The sequence below is a fragment of the Lycium barbarum genome, chromosome 7 (genome assembly GCF_019175385.1).
Source record: "Lycium barbarum isolate Lr01 chromosome 7, ASM1917538v2, whole genome shotgun sequence".
In the NCBI taxonomy this organism is placed as follows: domain Eukaryota; kingdom Viridiplantae; phylum Streptophyta; class Magnoliopsida; order Solanales; family Solanaceae; genus Lycium; species Lycium barbarum.
In genome coordinates, this window is record NC_083343.1 from 39,756,979 (window position 1) to 39,774,540 (window position 17,562).

A 17,562-nucleotide genomic window follows, 5' to 3' on the forward strand; every position below is an offset into this window, starting at 1 on the left:
ACTATATACTCTATATACTTATATATATATGTATAACTTATTATATATACTATATATATGTATAACTTAATATATATACTAAATATATGTATAACTTAATATATATAATATATATATGTATAACTTAATATATATACTACTTAATATATATGTACTATATACTCTATATACTTATATATATGTATAACTTAATATATATACTAAATATATGTATAACTTAATATATATACTATATATATGTACTATATACTATATATAGGTATAGCTTAATATATATATATATACATATCTACTATATATACAATATATACTTAATATATATACTATATATACAATATATACTTAATATATATACTATATATACAATATATACTTAATATATATACTATATATATGTATAACTTAATATATATACTAAATATATGCATAACTTAATATATATATATATAAGTATAACTTAATATATATACTATGTATACATATCTACTATATATACAATATATACTTAATATATATACTATTTTTTTTTTTAATTTTAACCGGTTTAACCGGTTTAACCGGTTCCGGTTAAAAAAAATTTGGAACCGGACCGGTAAATTAATATCCGGTTAACCGGAACCGGTTAACCGGTATAACCGGTTCCGGTTCCGGTTCCGGTTTAACCGGTTCCGGTTACCGGTTAAACCGGTTACAGTTTAACCGGTTGACACCTTTATTTTTGACACTACACCTCTTAATATTGGAAAGATTGAGTCCTTAACAAACTTGGCTTATAACGAATGACGTTATTAAAGTAGAATTTCGTTGTGGATGAGGTTCTGGACTTATATGTTTCATTTTTTTTGAATTATTTACTTAAGTTATGTTGGAACTTACTTATGTAATGATGTTACCAGTCTCAAAAAAAAAAAAAACTTACTTATGTAATGTTGGAATTTGACATAAGAGTATTGTGTTAAGCTTTTTATTTTGGATTTAGAATTTAGGCTATATTTTCAATTTTAAGTTATTTATTTTCACATTGCATGTTTTTTTTTTCCATTTACATTTGATGGATTTTTTGTGTCAAACATTTGAATAATGTTATGACATTATATTTATAAATATTATTTTTTGGCAAACATCCAATCCATGACGCACTCACAAAAAAAATTCTTCTTTTAAGTTTTATAATTAATTAAAATTAAATTTTATTAATTTAAAAAATATATAACAAATATTTTTTACAATATTAGTTACAATTATGTGATTATTAATTAATTAATATATTTTCAAGAAACAATGTGTTATTAAATAACTAATTTAATATCATTTATAAATGCAAATATTTTTTAAATATTAATTTTTAAATTTTTATAATTAATTTTTATTTTTAAATTAAACTAACTGTGTAATTACACTTGTGCCACCAAACAACACGCTTGCAATTACGCTGTAATTACGTTATGACAAACAAACAGGTCGTTGTAATTATATTACTGTGTAATTATTTCCCTAGTAATTACATCAATTCCAATTACCAGGTGGCTTTCCAAACAGGCCTAAGTGTTTGAAGAACTTTTCCCTCAACACATAATATATCTTACATTCTGTGACTTAGATATTATAAATAACAATAGAAGAATTAAAACAAATACTAAATAACAAACAATAATTTGAGAACATCGAGAAACAAAGAGAAAACGAACACGTTAAGTACAGATGAACATTACAAATGATACATTAAACTAAAGATATTGGATAGAAAGTATAAAGCTAACGAAGAAAATTCATATGTATCTTGCATAATCTTTTTTAAGAGTTAACCCACAAATTCTTTTGCAGATAGTGATGCTAGAGCAGCTCAATCATCCTTTGTAAACTTTGCTGATTAATATTTCGAGTTTATCATGATGATTTGTAATTTAGAGGTTTGTAATTCAGCTATGAATCCGAGATCTTTAGTGGTGAAGGTTAATAAAGAAGAAAACATGCATTATTTAATAGAACAAAAGAATTAACACCGACTCTTTGATACAACTCAAAACTCTTACCACACAGAAATCACTCAAATTAATCTGTACTATGTAAGGAAAGAAGGCAAGGTGTTACCTGATCGGAGAAGACCGAAGGTAGTGGAGGAGCACCCTCACCGGAGAGAAAAGGGCTGTAGATAAAATTAAGTTTTCGTGATGGAATATGATAATTCAAATAATAGGTACAAATTTAAAAATAAGTCAATTTTAAATTGATAATCGTATATGAGATATTGTAAATAAAATTCACAATTGACAACCTTTCAATTTGCAATTGTCTATAAAAAATACATGATCATTGATTTACATAAATTCAAGAACAAATTAAAGGTATTGAAAGTTAACCTCGACAGTTTTGGTTCGATTACCTCTCCTGTGTGGTTTGCGAACTATTGCATAGGAGCTTTACCTTGTGTGTATCCGAAGGGTAGCGGCTGCGAGTTTCCATGTCATAAAAAAAAATAGTTTTGGTTTTCAAACTGAAGAAAATAAATATAAATAACATTAATTGATAAAAGAATTCTAAACCTAAAGTGAAATTAATTGCTGAATTCTAAACCTATTTTTTTTTCCTTTGTAGAAGGTCGGAAGCCTAAAGTGATACAAACCTAAACAATGAAAGGAATGTTATTAACATTTATTGGTCTACAAGAATTCCAAGCCTAACCTTAATCCTAAACCTAACCAAAACAAAGGAAGACATAACGTTGACATTTATTGGTCTGGAAATTCTAAACCTAGTGAAATATTGTAAAAATAGTTAAATAATAATTTAAGAAAAATAGTAAATGACTATTTTGTCTATTGTACAGTCTTTTAACGAAGGAAAAAAAGTACAACCAACATTTCTAAGACCATTCGTACTTTTGATATAATATAGATGAGTTAAATAGTTTTAAAACGTTAGCTACTCCTTCCGTCTCAATTTATGTGATATTATTTGACCAGACACATAATTTAAGAAAAAAATGAAAACTTTTAAAACTTGTAATCTAAAACATATATCCTATATTTGTGTGGCTGTAAATCATTTTATTAAAGGATAAAATGAGAAATTTAAGATAAAATATTTCTAAATATAGAAATGTATAATTCTTTTTGACATAGACTAGAAAGAAAAATGTATCAAATAATTGAAATAGTGAAAATATAAATTAAATGGGAGCATCCAATGAAATTTCTACGTATAAAACGTGACACAGCATTAAAATAAATTTCAAGCGACGACTCATGCAAAATTAGTCTTCTAATCAACTATACATGACTTTTGTCCTTTTATTCGGTTAGTGCCTTAACAACTTGCTCAGTTCCCACTATGAAATTGCTGTGTAAATTACAAATTACTTACCAACTCCGTGTACACATTTTCAGACATTTTCTTTCCTCACACACACCTCTACATCAATCAACATAACTCTCTCCGATTTAAATTATGTGTCTTAATTATATGTCAAAAGGAGGGTGTATATAAATTACCCCTACTATCAAACTTGCTTATTTAAATTGCCTTGCTCCTTTCTCTTTAGAGATCCCGAAAACACATCTTGCTTATTTAAATTGCCTTGCTCTTTTCTCTTAGAGATCGCGAAAACACTTCATTTGTAGAAAATGGGGGGAGTTAAGGTGACGATGGAGGTGGGAACCGACGGCGTGGCTGTCATCACCATCTTTAATCCTCCGGTGAACGCTTTAGCTATTCCAAGTAAGCTTATTCGTTTCTTTACCCATTTCAATTCATGTGTTTAGATTTATTTTGAATTTTGATTTGAACTTGTGGTTTGGTTTCAGTTATTGCTGGATTGAAGGACAGGTGGACTGAAGCCACGACGAGAAACGATGTTAAAGCTATTGTTTTGACTGGTCAGTAATTAGCTGTTTCGTAATTTAGTTAGATCTTTTCAGTTTTATGAACAGGCTGTTGGACATTTTCTTTTATAACCGTGGAGTCTGGGCCAGCAACAGGTACCTGTGGTTAGAACGGATGGGAATAAATCAACTAGTGTTTTTTTGTCTGTGCTGGGAAGTCACGGTGCTCGACTCATTTCATTGACCACTAGGCCACACCTTTGGGTGCAAGACTGCTAGACATTTTATACAAATTTAAGCATCTCTAAACTAAAGCATACACATACATACCTCCGGCCATAGTTTTGGTGTTGCTTTTCTACCCCAAGGATCTTCTAAGCACTAAAACCTCATTCTTAGATGGTATCAAGTTCAGTAATGTGCTTGGGGACCCTTGAACAAAAATGCCATACTTATAATTGGAAGTTGCTGAAATTGGCAGTTGACAACATGGGTAGTTATTGCCAGAATTTTAGGGAGTAGTGGGAATATGGTCCAAACTTCACTCACCATTTTTAGCCAATTCTATCAAAGGCTTCGCGAGTAGAGTTGATTCTTTAAATGAAATTTAACTTTCTACAGGATGTGTCATCAAGTGTTAGTGATCTGTTGCTTTATGGATTTTTTTCTTGTAAATGTTCAATTATTTGACACGTTTGTTGTTTTCCTTAACTCCGCCAGTGGTGAGCTTTGCATAGCCTGTCCAAGGCCAGGCTGGATAAAGGAGGTTGGCGGTTAGATTAAAATATTATAATTTGATGAATGATATAGGAGTTCTAGTTGCGTATGTGTGTTTTGCGTAATTGTTATGTGAGTCTTCCCTTGCATCTCATGTTTATGTTCTCTATATTTTTATTCAGGAAATGGAGGGAGATTTTCTGGTGGTTTTGATATCAATGTTTTTCAGAAGGTTCATGGGACTGGTAGGATTACTTTGGTTTCATCTTGTACATTTCAAGGTTGTGTCTCAATGAAGCTCCTTGTTGAAAATGGAATTTTATTTTTGCAGGGGATATTTCTCAAATGCCTGATGTTTCTGTTGATCTTGTGGTCAACACGATGGAAGGTGGTTGACACTATTTAAATCACAATTTCTGATCCGTTATAGAGCTCTTTTCTCCCCTGTATCATTCCGTAGTCAATTGTTATTTACAAATCTATCAATCCTGTTGTTTTTGTAATTTCAGATGGTAAAAAGCCTGCAGTTGCTGCCATAGAAGGACTTGCACTCGGAGGTGGTTTAGAATTGGCATTGGTTTGTCATCTCTATAACTTGTGCTGTCTTTATATCTCTTTTATTGGTGAGTCAATTAAGTAATGTATGTTGTTGTTGTTGTATGCTTTTTGCAGGGATGCCATGCACGAATTGCTGCACCACGAGCACAACTGGGGTTGCCAGAGCTCAGTCTTGGAGTCATGCCTGGCTTCGGAGGTAACTCTGCCATATAATTCTTGTTGCGTTTGAGTGTAGGTTTTGAATTCTCTTCTGTTACCAACTAAGCATAGAGATAATACTTCTTCTTAAGGTACACAGCGTCTTCCAAGGCTTATAGGGTTGTCTAAAGCTGTTGAAATGATGATGGTAAGTCATTTATCTTCTTATCAGTAAACAAGCTGAAACTTGTGTTCTAGACTCTGTTAGATCCCCAGGCTAGTCTATTTGATCTATCAATTCATTTCCAAAGTAACTGTTGGGGAATCAATGCATGTCCTGCGTGGACCATGTTACATAGAAATGTTTACAGTTATTCTTGTCATTATATAGTTATTGGAGTTCTCTTTGTTATAGAAACTCCTAAACATAAGAGAGAGATTATGACGTAATGTCCTCCTTAGAAGTGAGCATTGTTCAACTTCTGGTTGCTTGCTGATCTCTGGGTTCTAAAGTTTATCGGCTTAACCTGGCAATGACATCTTTTTAGTTTCCACTATGTGCTCAATTTATTAGCTTGCTTCTGTTCTTACTTAAATTTTATTATCAATCAAATGAATCATTGTAATGCCTTAATATTACAAACAATTTTTGCAGACATCTAAACCATTAATGTCGGAGGAAGGGAAGAAGCTTGGCCTTATTGATGCGATTGTCCCTTCATCAGAGTTGTTAAAAGTATCTAGACAGTGGGCACTTGATATTGCCGAAAGGCGCAAGCCTTGGATGCGTTCCCTTCACAAGACAGACAAGATTGGTTCCCTGCCAGATGCGCGTGAAGTACTGAAGGTGGCTAGGGAACAAGTGAAACAGACAGCTAAGAATATGCCTCAGCACTTGGCATGCATTGATGTAATTGAAGAAGGCATCATCCATGGAGGATATAGTGGGGTTCTCAAAGTATTATTTCTCAGTCAACAATAGCTTTGTGTCCTAAACACGTTTCTCTCCAGATGGCATAACAACTCTTTTTGGATGTTTTTCAGGAAGCTAAGGTATTCAAGGACCTTGTATTGTCAGATACATCAAAGGGCCTTGTTCATGTTTTTTTTGCCCAACGGGCAACATCGAAGGTATGGTTGGCAAATCCTGAACCGTGAACGGTATGAATCTATACTATGTGATTTTGTTATGCTAGCTTGAAGCTTGGAGTTCTTTGTAAGCATCTTTATTTGAGTAGGGATGATGAACAGGAAAATTGCCGAGATGAGAACAACTTATGCACCCTCTCAGTCTTGCCTATCCTCTAGTTAACTGCTTTAGGGTGTGTTTGGTATGACAGAAAATGTTTTCCTATTTTCTCTTATTTAGTGGCAATTAAGATCTTGGAAAATGTTTTCCTCTAAATAGGTGAAAATGTTCTCCATAAAAATTTGAGGGAAAACATTTTCCGGATTAACAAAAACACACCAATGCATTCCCCAACCACCCTGCACGCCCCACCCCCACAATCCCCAACTCCACCGCTCCACCAAAAACCCCAACCCCACCCCTCCCTCCCCACCACCCCAAACCACACCCCAAAACCCACCAACCCCAACACCCCACCCCAAGCACCCCACCTTCCACCACCCACCCATCCCAAACCCCATCCACCCCTACCTTCCACCCCACCCCCTTCGAATTTTCTTTTTATATATTTTATTTTACTTTTATATAAAGTTTATAAGGCTGCCTACATCTTACCCTCCCCAGACCCCACTATTGTGGGATTACACTGGGTAGTGACCATATAAAGTTTATAAGAAATGGAAAACAATTTCTTACCCCCCACTACCACCCCTGCCCCCCCCCCCCCCCCCCCACCCAATAAAAAAATTAGTTTTCATTTTTAAAAAAGTTTTTAAAATTTTTTCTTTTTATTTTTTGGTTTTTTGCACCACCCCGCACCCCCACCTGCCTACCCCACCTCCCAACCCGTACTCCCCACCCCCAAAAGTCGCACTCCTTATTCAAAAACTTCATAGTGGTTTTGCTTTGAGTATATGCAAATGCTCTTAAAAAGACATTTTCCAACTGCATACCAAACACAAGAAAATGAGTAGCAAAACCACTTATTTTCTGAGAAAACATTTTCCTTCATACCAAACACACCCTTAGAGTTGACTCATTGTCATGAAATTACTATTTATTATTAAACTGTATTCTTGATTGCAGATTGTCAAAAATTTCTTATCTATCAGTAATTGCATGCTCAAGAGGTTAATGCATTAGCTGTGACATGCATAACTATCTGCTTATGTAAAAAGTCTCTATAAAGAATGATTATATATGTGATTAAGCTATAGTTCGTTGATCCTTTTCTTTTGCTGATTTAGTTGGGTTAGTTCTTGAGGTTTGACGTTGGAATGAATCTTCATGATGTGCCTTAATTGTAGGGTTTTTTTACGTTTTGAACTGTACAGTTACTTTTATATATATATATATATTTTATACCAGCTTCATTAATTTTGTGTTCTTTTTGTTTTTGATCCTCTCCCAACTTTTGACTTTTTGAAATATGTAATTTGATATCTGCAGTCCCTGTGAGTTGATCAATTCTTTCTTCCTTCTGGATGACCTTTGGTTTCATAATTGGCCAGGTACCTAACGTCACTGATATTGGCCTCAAACCTAGGACAGTCAAGAAAGTTGCTGTAATAGGTGGAGGTTTAATGGGTTCTGGCATAGCAACAGCCCTTGCTCTTAGCAACACGTTTGTCGTACTTAAGGAAATTACTTCTGAGTATCTTCAGAAGGGGATGAAAGCTATTGAAGGTTGTTGATACATGCTTTGACTACAGTTAAATTACATACCTCTAGTCATTTAGTCAATGACTGTGAGGATCACGAGATCGTAATGGTCTTGCCCAGTTTGTTATTGACAGTCCTTTAGTTGTCTTGAAATGTAGAAACTTATGGGGATGTATCTTATATGACAGCAAATGTCAGCGGGCTGGTAACTAGAAAGAAATTGCCACAGGACAAAGCAGATAAAGCCCTTTCAATGGTTAAAGGTGCTCTGGATTATTCAGATTTTAAGGATGTGGATATGGTCATAGAGGTGAGCTGCTGAACTTATGTTTTGCTGTTAAATGTTCATAATTTTTTCTTCTTTTCTCATTTCTCTTCACTAGGCTTCTTTACCACCCTACTGTGAGAAATAAAGACTCGGGAAAGATATTATTCAGATGCCTAAAACAATTGTCTTACGCTGAGCCGTATTATATAGAGACGTTACACAATACATAATACCTATCTACCAATGTGGGATAGTCAGTATAACTATCTAATGCTCCCCCTCAAGTCGGTTCATATAAGTCACATGTACCGAGCTTGTTACAAATGTAATTTATACGAGCACCCGTAGGGGACTTGATGGAAATATCTGCAAGCTAATCATTTAACTTCGCAAACTTTGTAACAATATCTCCTGAGTGACAATCAATCTCAATGTGTTAAGTTCTCTCTTGGAATACCAGATTTGATGCAATATGAAGGGCATTTTGATTATCACACATAGGTTCCATCTAAGTGATTTTTTCCAAATTTCGATTCCTTGAGAAACTGTTTGATCCAAACTAGCTCACTTGTTGCCTCAGCCATTGCTCAATATTGTTCTCCTGCACTAGATCGAGTAACCACCCAATTACGTCCTACTTAAACAATATCCAGTCGTAGAACGTCTATCAGAGGGTGATCTTGCCCAATCGGCATTTGTGTATCCAACGATCTACTCATGGCCTCAATCCTCGAATAATAGTCTTTAGCGTGGGGCTGATTTTATATACCGAAGAATGCGGACAATCGCATCCCAATGACTAACATAGGGAGAGTCCATAAACTTACTTAAAACACTCATAGGAAAGGAAATGTCAAGGTCTAATCAATATGAGGTAACTCAATTTACTGGCTAAGCGCCTATATCTTGCAGGATTGCGAAGAGGCTTCCGCTGTCCTTGCAGAAGCTTAGCATTCAGATCCATGGACTTTCAATGGTCTACAATCTGTCATTCCTGTCTTTTCAAGAATGTCTAAAACATACTTCTGTTGTGAAATAACAATACCTGATCTAGACTGAGTGACCTCAATAGCTAGAAAATACATCAATCTGCCCAAATCCTTAGTCTAGAAGTGCTGAAAGAGATGTTTCTTCAAATTAGTGATACCATCCTTATCATTGCTAATAATAACGATATGGTCAACTTAAGCTACCTAATAAATACACAGATTTGGAGCAATATGTCGATAAACACAAAGTCACCAACTTCACCATGATTCATGCAGATAAACTCGGTAATTTTACAAAGAGTGTATCGCTATAATGAATGTCACTGCTGTTATAGGTAGAATGATGTTATAGATATGTAAAAATATAACATGAAAAATCGGTTCTGAAAATCAGGCTGTTATAGTGAAATGCTGTTATAACGAATGGCTGGTATAATGAGGTTTATAAAGTGCGAGTGTATTCTCAAACTGAATAACATATCTGGAATGGACGAGACAAAGCCATCAATTTGGAATCGATTGATCGCTACAATAGACTACATAGTTGGACATCAACCTTCTCTCACTATGCTTGGGCCTTTTCTTCTCCCTCACTAGCCTTTTTGATTAAGTAATCTTGAATACCTTGACCCTTGCACCACAACTCGATTGAGGAAGCCCAAGCTAAATAATTTGAACTTCCCATTAAGGGTTCTGAAGTAATCATAAGGCTTGAAATTTCAACTCCTATATCTTTTGAATTAAACGCATCAATTCCGAAAGACATGGTTGGATTGAAGAGAGTTCTAAGTAAATAATCACAAAACATAGCTTAGAAGAAAGTGATTGAGAAGTTGCTGGTTGACAGAGGTTGGCCGGAAAGTCACCTGAAAATATTCTAAAAATAGTGAAGAGAGCTCTAAAAACCTCAACCGAATTCCAAAGTGCAATAGATTCTCTGAAAGACTGCCGGAAAACACGAACGTGGCGGGAAAAATGAAAAACTCACCAGAAAAGCTGACTGGAGTGGACGTATTAGGTTCGGGTGAGCAGAATTCGATGAAAACGAGATATTTTGGCTCCGAACAGCTAGGAAACCTCCAAGGAACCAGTCTGCTTTTGAAGGGAGGTCAGAGAAGACTTCACGCGTTGGCGCGTGGATCTGAAACCTCGCCAGGGCTGCAGCTTCAGGTGGCGCACGAGAGTGTGTGACGGTGGATCTGCCGGAGCGGTTTTTTGGGGTTTTCTTGCCGAAGGCCAAGGAATCTTGTGGTGGTATTGGTTTTTGACGCAAACATGCACTTATTTCACTGGAAAATTGCACGGTAACTAGTTCGTCGCGGATGTCGCTGGTATATTGCACAACGGCATTTTCTTACCAATGCTCTGATTCCATGTGAGAAATAAATACTCAGGAAAAATATTATTAGATGCGTAAAACAATTGTCTTACACTGAATCCTATTTATATACAAATTTTACACAATACATAATGCCTATCTAAGATACCAATGTGGGACACTCAGTATGACTATCTAATATCTACTACTACTGTAACAGCATTTATTCTTAATTTGTTTTACTTGTGGTGGTCTCGTCTTGTTTTTGCAGGCTGTTATTGAAAATGTTTCACTAAAACAGAAAATATTTAGCGAGATTGAGAAGTTGTGCCCTCCACATTGTATTTTGGCAACTAACACATCTACTATCGACCTCAACATTATTGGAGAAAATACCATATCCAAGGATCGGATTATCGGGGCCCACTTTTTCAGGTACGAAGTCATGCATGGAAATTTTTTGTATAGTAGTGACTAATCTGACAAATATGACCACTAAAAGAGGAGGACGTACATACAATTTCAAAAATAAAATATAACAATGTGATATTGTATACTTACTCGTGAAACTTGCTTGGAGGAACAAGAGTGTTTTTCATGTATCTTCTACTTCCCTTACTCTTTATCATTTGCACTTACCGGATGTGGGAAATGGGGATTTTTAAAGTAAAAGCTAATTTACACTGACACCTAGGAAGCATATTACTGGGTCTGAATATCGATAAAATGAATAGCAACGTAATTGATCCTTCTAGAAGAGGGTAATTCTTATCTTTAAGTTATGTAACATATCCTTGAGATATAAGTGCAGGCAGTTTCTAATTTACAATGATAACATCTTTTTCTATTCCAACTGCTAACTTGGTTTTTCTGTGGTCAGTCCTGCTCACATTATGCCTTTACTGGAGATAGTACGAACAGAGAAGACATCCGCCCAAGCAATTCTTGACCTTATGGTTGTTGGCAAAGCAATAAAGAAAGTACCTGTTGTGGTGGGAAATTGTACTGGTTTTGCTGTCAATAGAACCTTCTTTCCCTACTCCCAGGGTGCACATGTTCTGGTCAATCTAGGAGTGGATGTCTACAGAATTGATGCGCAAATCACCAGCTTTGGTCTCCCTATGGGTCCCTTCCAGTAATTCTCTTCCTTATTAAATTATCAGATGTCGCTGCAATATTTATTTAATACAAGAGGAAACATATCTAAAACAAACTGGGCACCTAATATCTGCAGATGCAATTCTTTATCTTATAACAGCTTTAAGATGACTAGTACTTCTGCTCCATTTTATATGACGCTACTCCATCCTTTTGCTTTGGTTAAAAAAGATTGACATCTCTCTATTTGGATATGCTTTAATTTGCACATTTCCATCTTACCTTTAATGTCATGGTCTTATAAGGAATGACACGGTATGACAAATATCACAAGATTTTAAGGTATTTTTGGTAGGTTATATTCATTTAGCTTATGTGTCAAAAATCTTCTTTCTTTAAACTTCGTACTCAGTGAAACACCGTCATATAAAATGGAATGAAGGGAATATTATATTTCAATGGTACAAATTCCCAAATGCATCCATTGACTGAAAATAAGTAAAATATAAGTGACAATATTGTTCAAATCCAGTTTTCTATACATCAACGTAGTAAAAAGGTTGTGCAGGTATTTTGGATTGCTAAGAGGGTTTTACTGATTTATGTAAGATCACCCAAGGGTATGGCCTAGTGGTCAATGAAGTGGGTTGAGAATCATGAGGTCTCAGGTTCAAATCTAAGCGGAGGCAAAAATACCGGGTGATTTCTTTCATCTGTCTAAGCCTTGATGGATAGAGCTACCCAGTACCTGTGTTGGCGGGAGGCAATAGGTACCCCGTCAAATTAGTCGAGATGCACACAATGGGCACCACAGTTATTAACAAAAAAAAAAAAAAAGATTCAGAGTATCTCGGAGAATAGTTCTTCCCATGCTACCACAAAACACAAGAAAAATTTAGAGAGCGCAATAGTTGCATTCTATTATATATTATAGGTTGAGAAATTGAATACGTGCAAAGTCTCCTGTCCCTTTAGTTTAGTTGGCATTTGATGATTGCTATAATATACTGCATTTGCTTGCTTAGAAATTTGGAAGGTACACAGAGGGAAACAATCAACTTCTTTGTTAGTCACTGTATTAAGGTGTTTGTTGGCTCACATGGCATGCCTGGTACTCCTATCCAAAGTTAAGTTCGTTAGGAATGAAACTAACTTGCTTGAGGATCTTGCAGGCTTCAGGATTTAACAGGATATGGAGTGGCTGTTGCTGTGGGGAAAGAATTTGGTTCAGCTTTTTCTGATCGCATATTTAAGTCTCCATTGATCGACCTTCTTATAAAAAGTGGTAGAAATGGTAATGTTGCAAGTTTGAATCCTTTGTGTTGTTGCTTCATTGTCTTGCTTTCCACGGTTCCACCATTGACACTGCTTTTGCAGGTAAAAACAATGGAAAAGGCTACTATATTTACGAGAAGGGAAGGAAACCAAGACCCGATTTTTCAGTGCTTCCAATTATTGAGGAATCAAGAAGGCTCACCAACATAATGCCTGGAGGAAAGGTATCTCTATCTAAGATAAATACTTGCAAAGAAAAATCTCTATGAAAGTAAAAATGGGTTTAAAGATGCAGGAATTAACTATTTGTTCAGAGGGGCCTGTTGAGTTCTAACTTTATGAGAATAACCAGTTTTGTCTCATTTGGAATTTGTTTTGCAGCCAATATCTGTCACTGACCAAGAAATTGTTGAGATGATACTCTTTCCAGTTGTGAATGAGGCATGTCGTGTTTTGGATGAAGGGATAGTAGTCCGAGCCTCTGATCTTGATGTCGCATCTGTACTTGGAATGAGTTTCCCATCTTACCGGTTAGTTTGTCTAAGCTCTTTTGGAAATCAGCACCCATTTGTTACCCCCCCCCCCCCCCCCCCACAACAACCCCCACATATTGAAGTCACCCTCCATATTAAAGTCAAATTACTTCTTGAAATTTGTGCCAATTGATTACTACCAGGCAGTGGCGGATCCAGGATTTTAAAGTAATGGGTGCTCGCTATATTTAAAACACATGGCGTATTGTAGCATATAATCAATGGGTTCAACTGAATCCTACATTTTTTTTATATCAAATTTAAAGCTTATATCCGATTGATAAGGCACAATCACTACGACTATCAAGTATAAGTGCATAACTATTTTTTAAACATCATTGCTTACACCAATTTTATTTGCAAATCAACTATTTACAAAATTGGTATTAAATTGAACATAAATTGTATAATTTGATTTATCTACAAAAAATAAGAAATAAATTTTTAACAAAAAACAGTCTTAAATTGAAATTCATAAGAGAAAACATAAAGGAAAGGAAAATTACCTCAAATGTTTTGAGAGCCTAACACGGTGGATTCTAGTATTAGGAATAAAAATAAAAGAAAAAGAAAAAGAAGCCAAATAAAGAGGAGAAAAACAGAAGAAAAGGGAAAGGAAAATCGATGAAAAGGCTACTAAAATACTAACTATAGGATTCGATCTAGCGTCAAAGACGCTAAAGAGATTCATCTACTGTAGCTCAAACCAGAGCACCCAGCGCGTCTTTGTGCCTGTGGGTGCTCGCTTCTTCATTTGTACTGTTTTTTTTTTCTTCAAATGTCTATGTATATTGATGGATTCCGCGTCGGAAGTAATGGGTGCTTAAGCACCCAAACGGGACTACGTGGGTCCGTCCTGCTATTAGGGGTGTCAAATGGGTAGGTTGGGCTAAATTTGGGCGGGTCAAAATAGGCTGAGTTAATAAATGTGTGAATGACCCGCCCAAAAGGTACTTGGCTGAAATGGGCTAAGAAACGGGTTATAACCCAACCTGCCCAAGTTTTATTAAGTTTTAATTTCTGTCTTTGTTTTGTTATAATTTGTTTAAGTACCTAATAAATTTTTATTCTTTATTGGGGCGAGATATAACTTATCAAACAAAAAAGTCTTTTAAAAATTATTTTGACAAGGTTTCTCATGGGTCAATTTGGGCTACACATCAGCCCAACTTTTAGATCGCCTGAATTGAGCAGCTCAAAATGGACTAAATTAATAAATGGGCGGGCCAAATTTGGACGGGTTGGGCAGGCAATGTTTTCATGGGCTAATTACTAAAGCTTTCAATATGATGAGAGTAGTTGTGCATCCTTAAGATAGAACTGCTAACCAAAAGACATGAAGATAATTACCAAAAAAAAAAAAAAAAGGAAAAGGAGGAGGTAGAGTGGGAAGGATGAAAGAAGAGTCTACTTGAAAACTTAAATAGCTACTATTTATCCTTAATTCCCCTACACTTAAATATGAGAAATCATGACCTGATTTTCTAACCGTCGTGCTAACATTTCGTATCTGGTAATATTATCTCTGTTAAAATTTTAAACATTTTTCTACAAAGTGATTTGGACAATGATTCTGTTTTTGGCAGAGGTGGTATCGTTTTCTGGGCTGACACTGTTGGTGCTGGCTATATCTATAGAAGTCTTAAGAAGTGGTCAGAACTATATGGTAATTTCTTCAAGCCCTCAAGGTTTTTGGAAGAGAGAGCAACAAAGGGCATCCCCTTGGTAAGAGCTAGATCTCATCACCATTAGCATTTTAAGATCTTTCTAGCTGTCCACTGTATTGGTATTTGATCATTCTGTCTATTAATTTTAAAAATCAATATGCATATGCAGTTGAATTTCAATAATTGATGATTTTGGTATTATCAGATTACCATAAGTGTCAATAACTAGTTAGAAATCACAGTTCTGAGCTCCCTCTGTTGGCAAACCAAACAAAATAAAAAGGGTAGTAATCATGTTTTGGAGGGAGAATGAACTATAGGAAAAGGACATGATGATGTAGCTATTGCACTGCCACTATCTGTCAACATTATCGATGCGGTCAATATGGGACAAAAAGTTGCCGCTGTCCGCTTGCAATTACGTGCATTTTAACTCGGATTGCCTGCTGTTTTGTTGTGTGTATATGTTAGAATCATTACTGATTGGTATCATTTCTTGTGCTGCAGAGTGCACCTGCTTCTACGTCTTCAGCTTCAAGGTCACGCATGTAAGCAGTGTGCACCTAGTGTTGGAAACAGGATGTAATTGAAATATAGAAAGGTGTCATGCGTGTAGCAGTGCATGTATAATGTGTTTAACATTTCCGTGGCTCCTAATAAAGCTTATTTCAAGTTAATTAAGTGAAATTCACCAACTTTATTTATTCCTTCCACCACTCCCCCACTTTGCAAAGAAGGGGTATGTTTATTGGATAAACCTGATGCAAACAGAACAGTTTTTCAAAAGATGTCCATTAGCTTCGTAGGCACTGCTTCATATGCTGGATTTAATGTATTACCCCATAAATCCTGAATTTAACACTCTTTTGGGGTATCTTGTGAAAAATGTGTGAGGAAGCGGATGGAGTCGAAAGAGAGAATAGTGCTATTATGCAACATTTAAAATCAGATAACTTATCTGGATGTAATTGTTAACTTTTGTTAAGCCCTGTTCGTTGTGTGTTATCCTTTCTCTTCGTAGTAGGCTTTGCACCATTTGGTTAATGAAATACTCAGGTCATACACATTGATGTACTTTTAAGACTCGTAATCCTAATGGTTTTGATTGCACTTTGACAGTATAAATCATTCAGGTCAATTTATCACTTTTGTTTGGTCATTCTTTTCTTATGCAGTTCTCTTTTCTTGTTTCTACTTCTATATCTCCATTCCGCACTCCCCAATTTTTGAATCGACCATGATCCCTATTTTTTATTGTCAGTACTCCCGCTACTGACCACTTTTATTTATTGGTCCTGCAATGTTAAACTTATTTTCAGTCGTATTATGCGTTCATCCCTTTGTTATGCATATACAATTGGCAAAAAGAAATGAATGCAACAATGAAGGACTACTGAATTGGGTTAGGGCGATTACAAATAAAAAAGAATTTCCGAAAATCAGTACTATAATGTAACGGACTGTAAAAGTAGAAATTGGGTGAAACTGGGGATTTTATTAATATTCACGGAAGAAATTTCAATACAGATCCAATTGTAATTACAATTCCTAAGCTCAGCTCGAATGGGTAACTTCAATGGTGAAAGAATGAATAAGGAAGAGACTTTAGTACGGGAGAGAGAGGAATAGCTGCAATTTCGTTTCAGTTGAACTGTTATTTAGTTGCATAGGAATTGATCTGGACGGCTCCTTTATTTAGCAATCTTGTAGTCTCCACCGTACATTTATTTATATCTATCATCCTTAATTTTTTTTAGCCAAGGGGGCTATATAATGGACAAATCGTCATAAGCACGAAAAACTAGCCAAGAGGGCTATATAATGGACAAAGCATCATAATGACGGTATGATCTAGCCAAGAGGGCTACATAATGAATGAAGCGGCACATCTAGCCAAGAGGGCCATAGCCGACACAAAGTATGAAAGAAAGATGATCTAGCCAAAAGGGCCATATCTGTTAAAGACATCAAGACTCTCATATCATTCATTCATCTGCATGCCGAGTGGGCCATTCATACAAACATGCCGAGAGAGCCATTCATACAAACATGCACAAATATGCCAAGAGGGCCTTCATTCATACAAACATGCCAAGAGGGCCATTCATTCATATAAACATTGTCAAGAGGGCCATTCATTCATACAAACACTGCCGAGAAGACCATTGTTACAAACATTGCCGAGAGGGTCATTCATACAAACACGCCGAGAGGGCCGTTCATTCATACAAACATTGTCGAGAGGGTCATTCATTCATACAAACATTGCAGAGACCGCCATTCATTCAAACATTTCCAAGAGGGCCATTCATACAAACATGCTAAGAGGGTCGTTCATTCATACAAACATGCCAAGAGGGCCATTTATTCATACAAACATTTCCGAGAT

At 35.6% G+C, this 17,562-nt stretch overlaps 1 protein-coding gene across 2 annotated transcripts; it reads left to right on the plus strand.

The window, feature by feature from the left end:
- The first annotated feature begins 3,367 nt into the window (after window positions 1-3,367).
- LOC132603400 (peroxisomal fatty acid beta-oxidation multifunctional protein AIM1-like) lies at window positions 3,368-16,332 on the plus strand. Of its 2 annotated transcripts, none has more exons than XM_060316434.1 (18): window positions 3,368-3,717; window positions 3,804-3,875; window positions 4,721-4,783; window positions 4,870-4,926; window positions 5,048-5,115; window positions 5,211-5,292; window positions 5,387-5,442; window positions 5,890-6,192; window positions 6,279-6,365; window positions 7,875-8,049; window positions 8,184-8,335; window positions 10,872-11,035; window positions 11,481-11,735; window positions 12,871-12,992; window positions 13,076-13,197; window positions 13,355-13,503; window positions 15,093-15,231; window positions 15,681-16,332. In XM_060316434.1, exons 1-18 carry the CDS (start codon window positions 3,624-3,626, stop codon window positions 15,723-15,725), a joined length of 2,205 nt encoding a protein of 734 aa, XP_060172417.1. In that variant the 5' UTR covers window positions 3,368-3,623; the 3' UTR covers window positions 15,726-16,332. The 2 variants fall into 2 exon arrangements, with proteins under 2 accessions (XP_060172417.1, XP_060172418.1); XM_060316435.1 differs by having other exon boundaries at window positions 3,371-3,717; window positions 8,214-8,335.
- The last annotated feature ends 1,230 nt before the right edge of the window (window positions 16,333-17,562 follow it).

Coding starts and splice junctions, on each gene's coding strand:
- LOC132603400 (XM_060316434.1), top strand. CDS start 3,624: ATGGGGGGAGTTAAGGTGACGATGGAGGTGGGAACCGACGGCGTGGCT. Junction 5,116..5,210: donor GTGGTTTAGAATTGGCATTG/GTTTGTCATCTC, acceptor TGCTTTTTGCAG/GGATGCCATGCACGAATTGC. Junction 12,993..13,075: donor TATAAAAAGTGGTAGAAATG/GTAATGTTGCAA, acceptor CTGCTTTTGCAG/GTAAAAACAATGGAAAAGGC.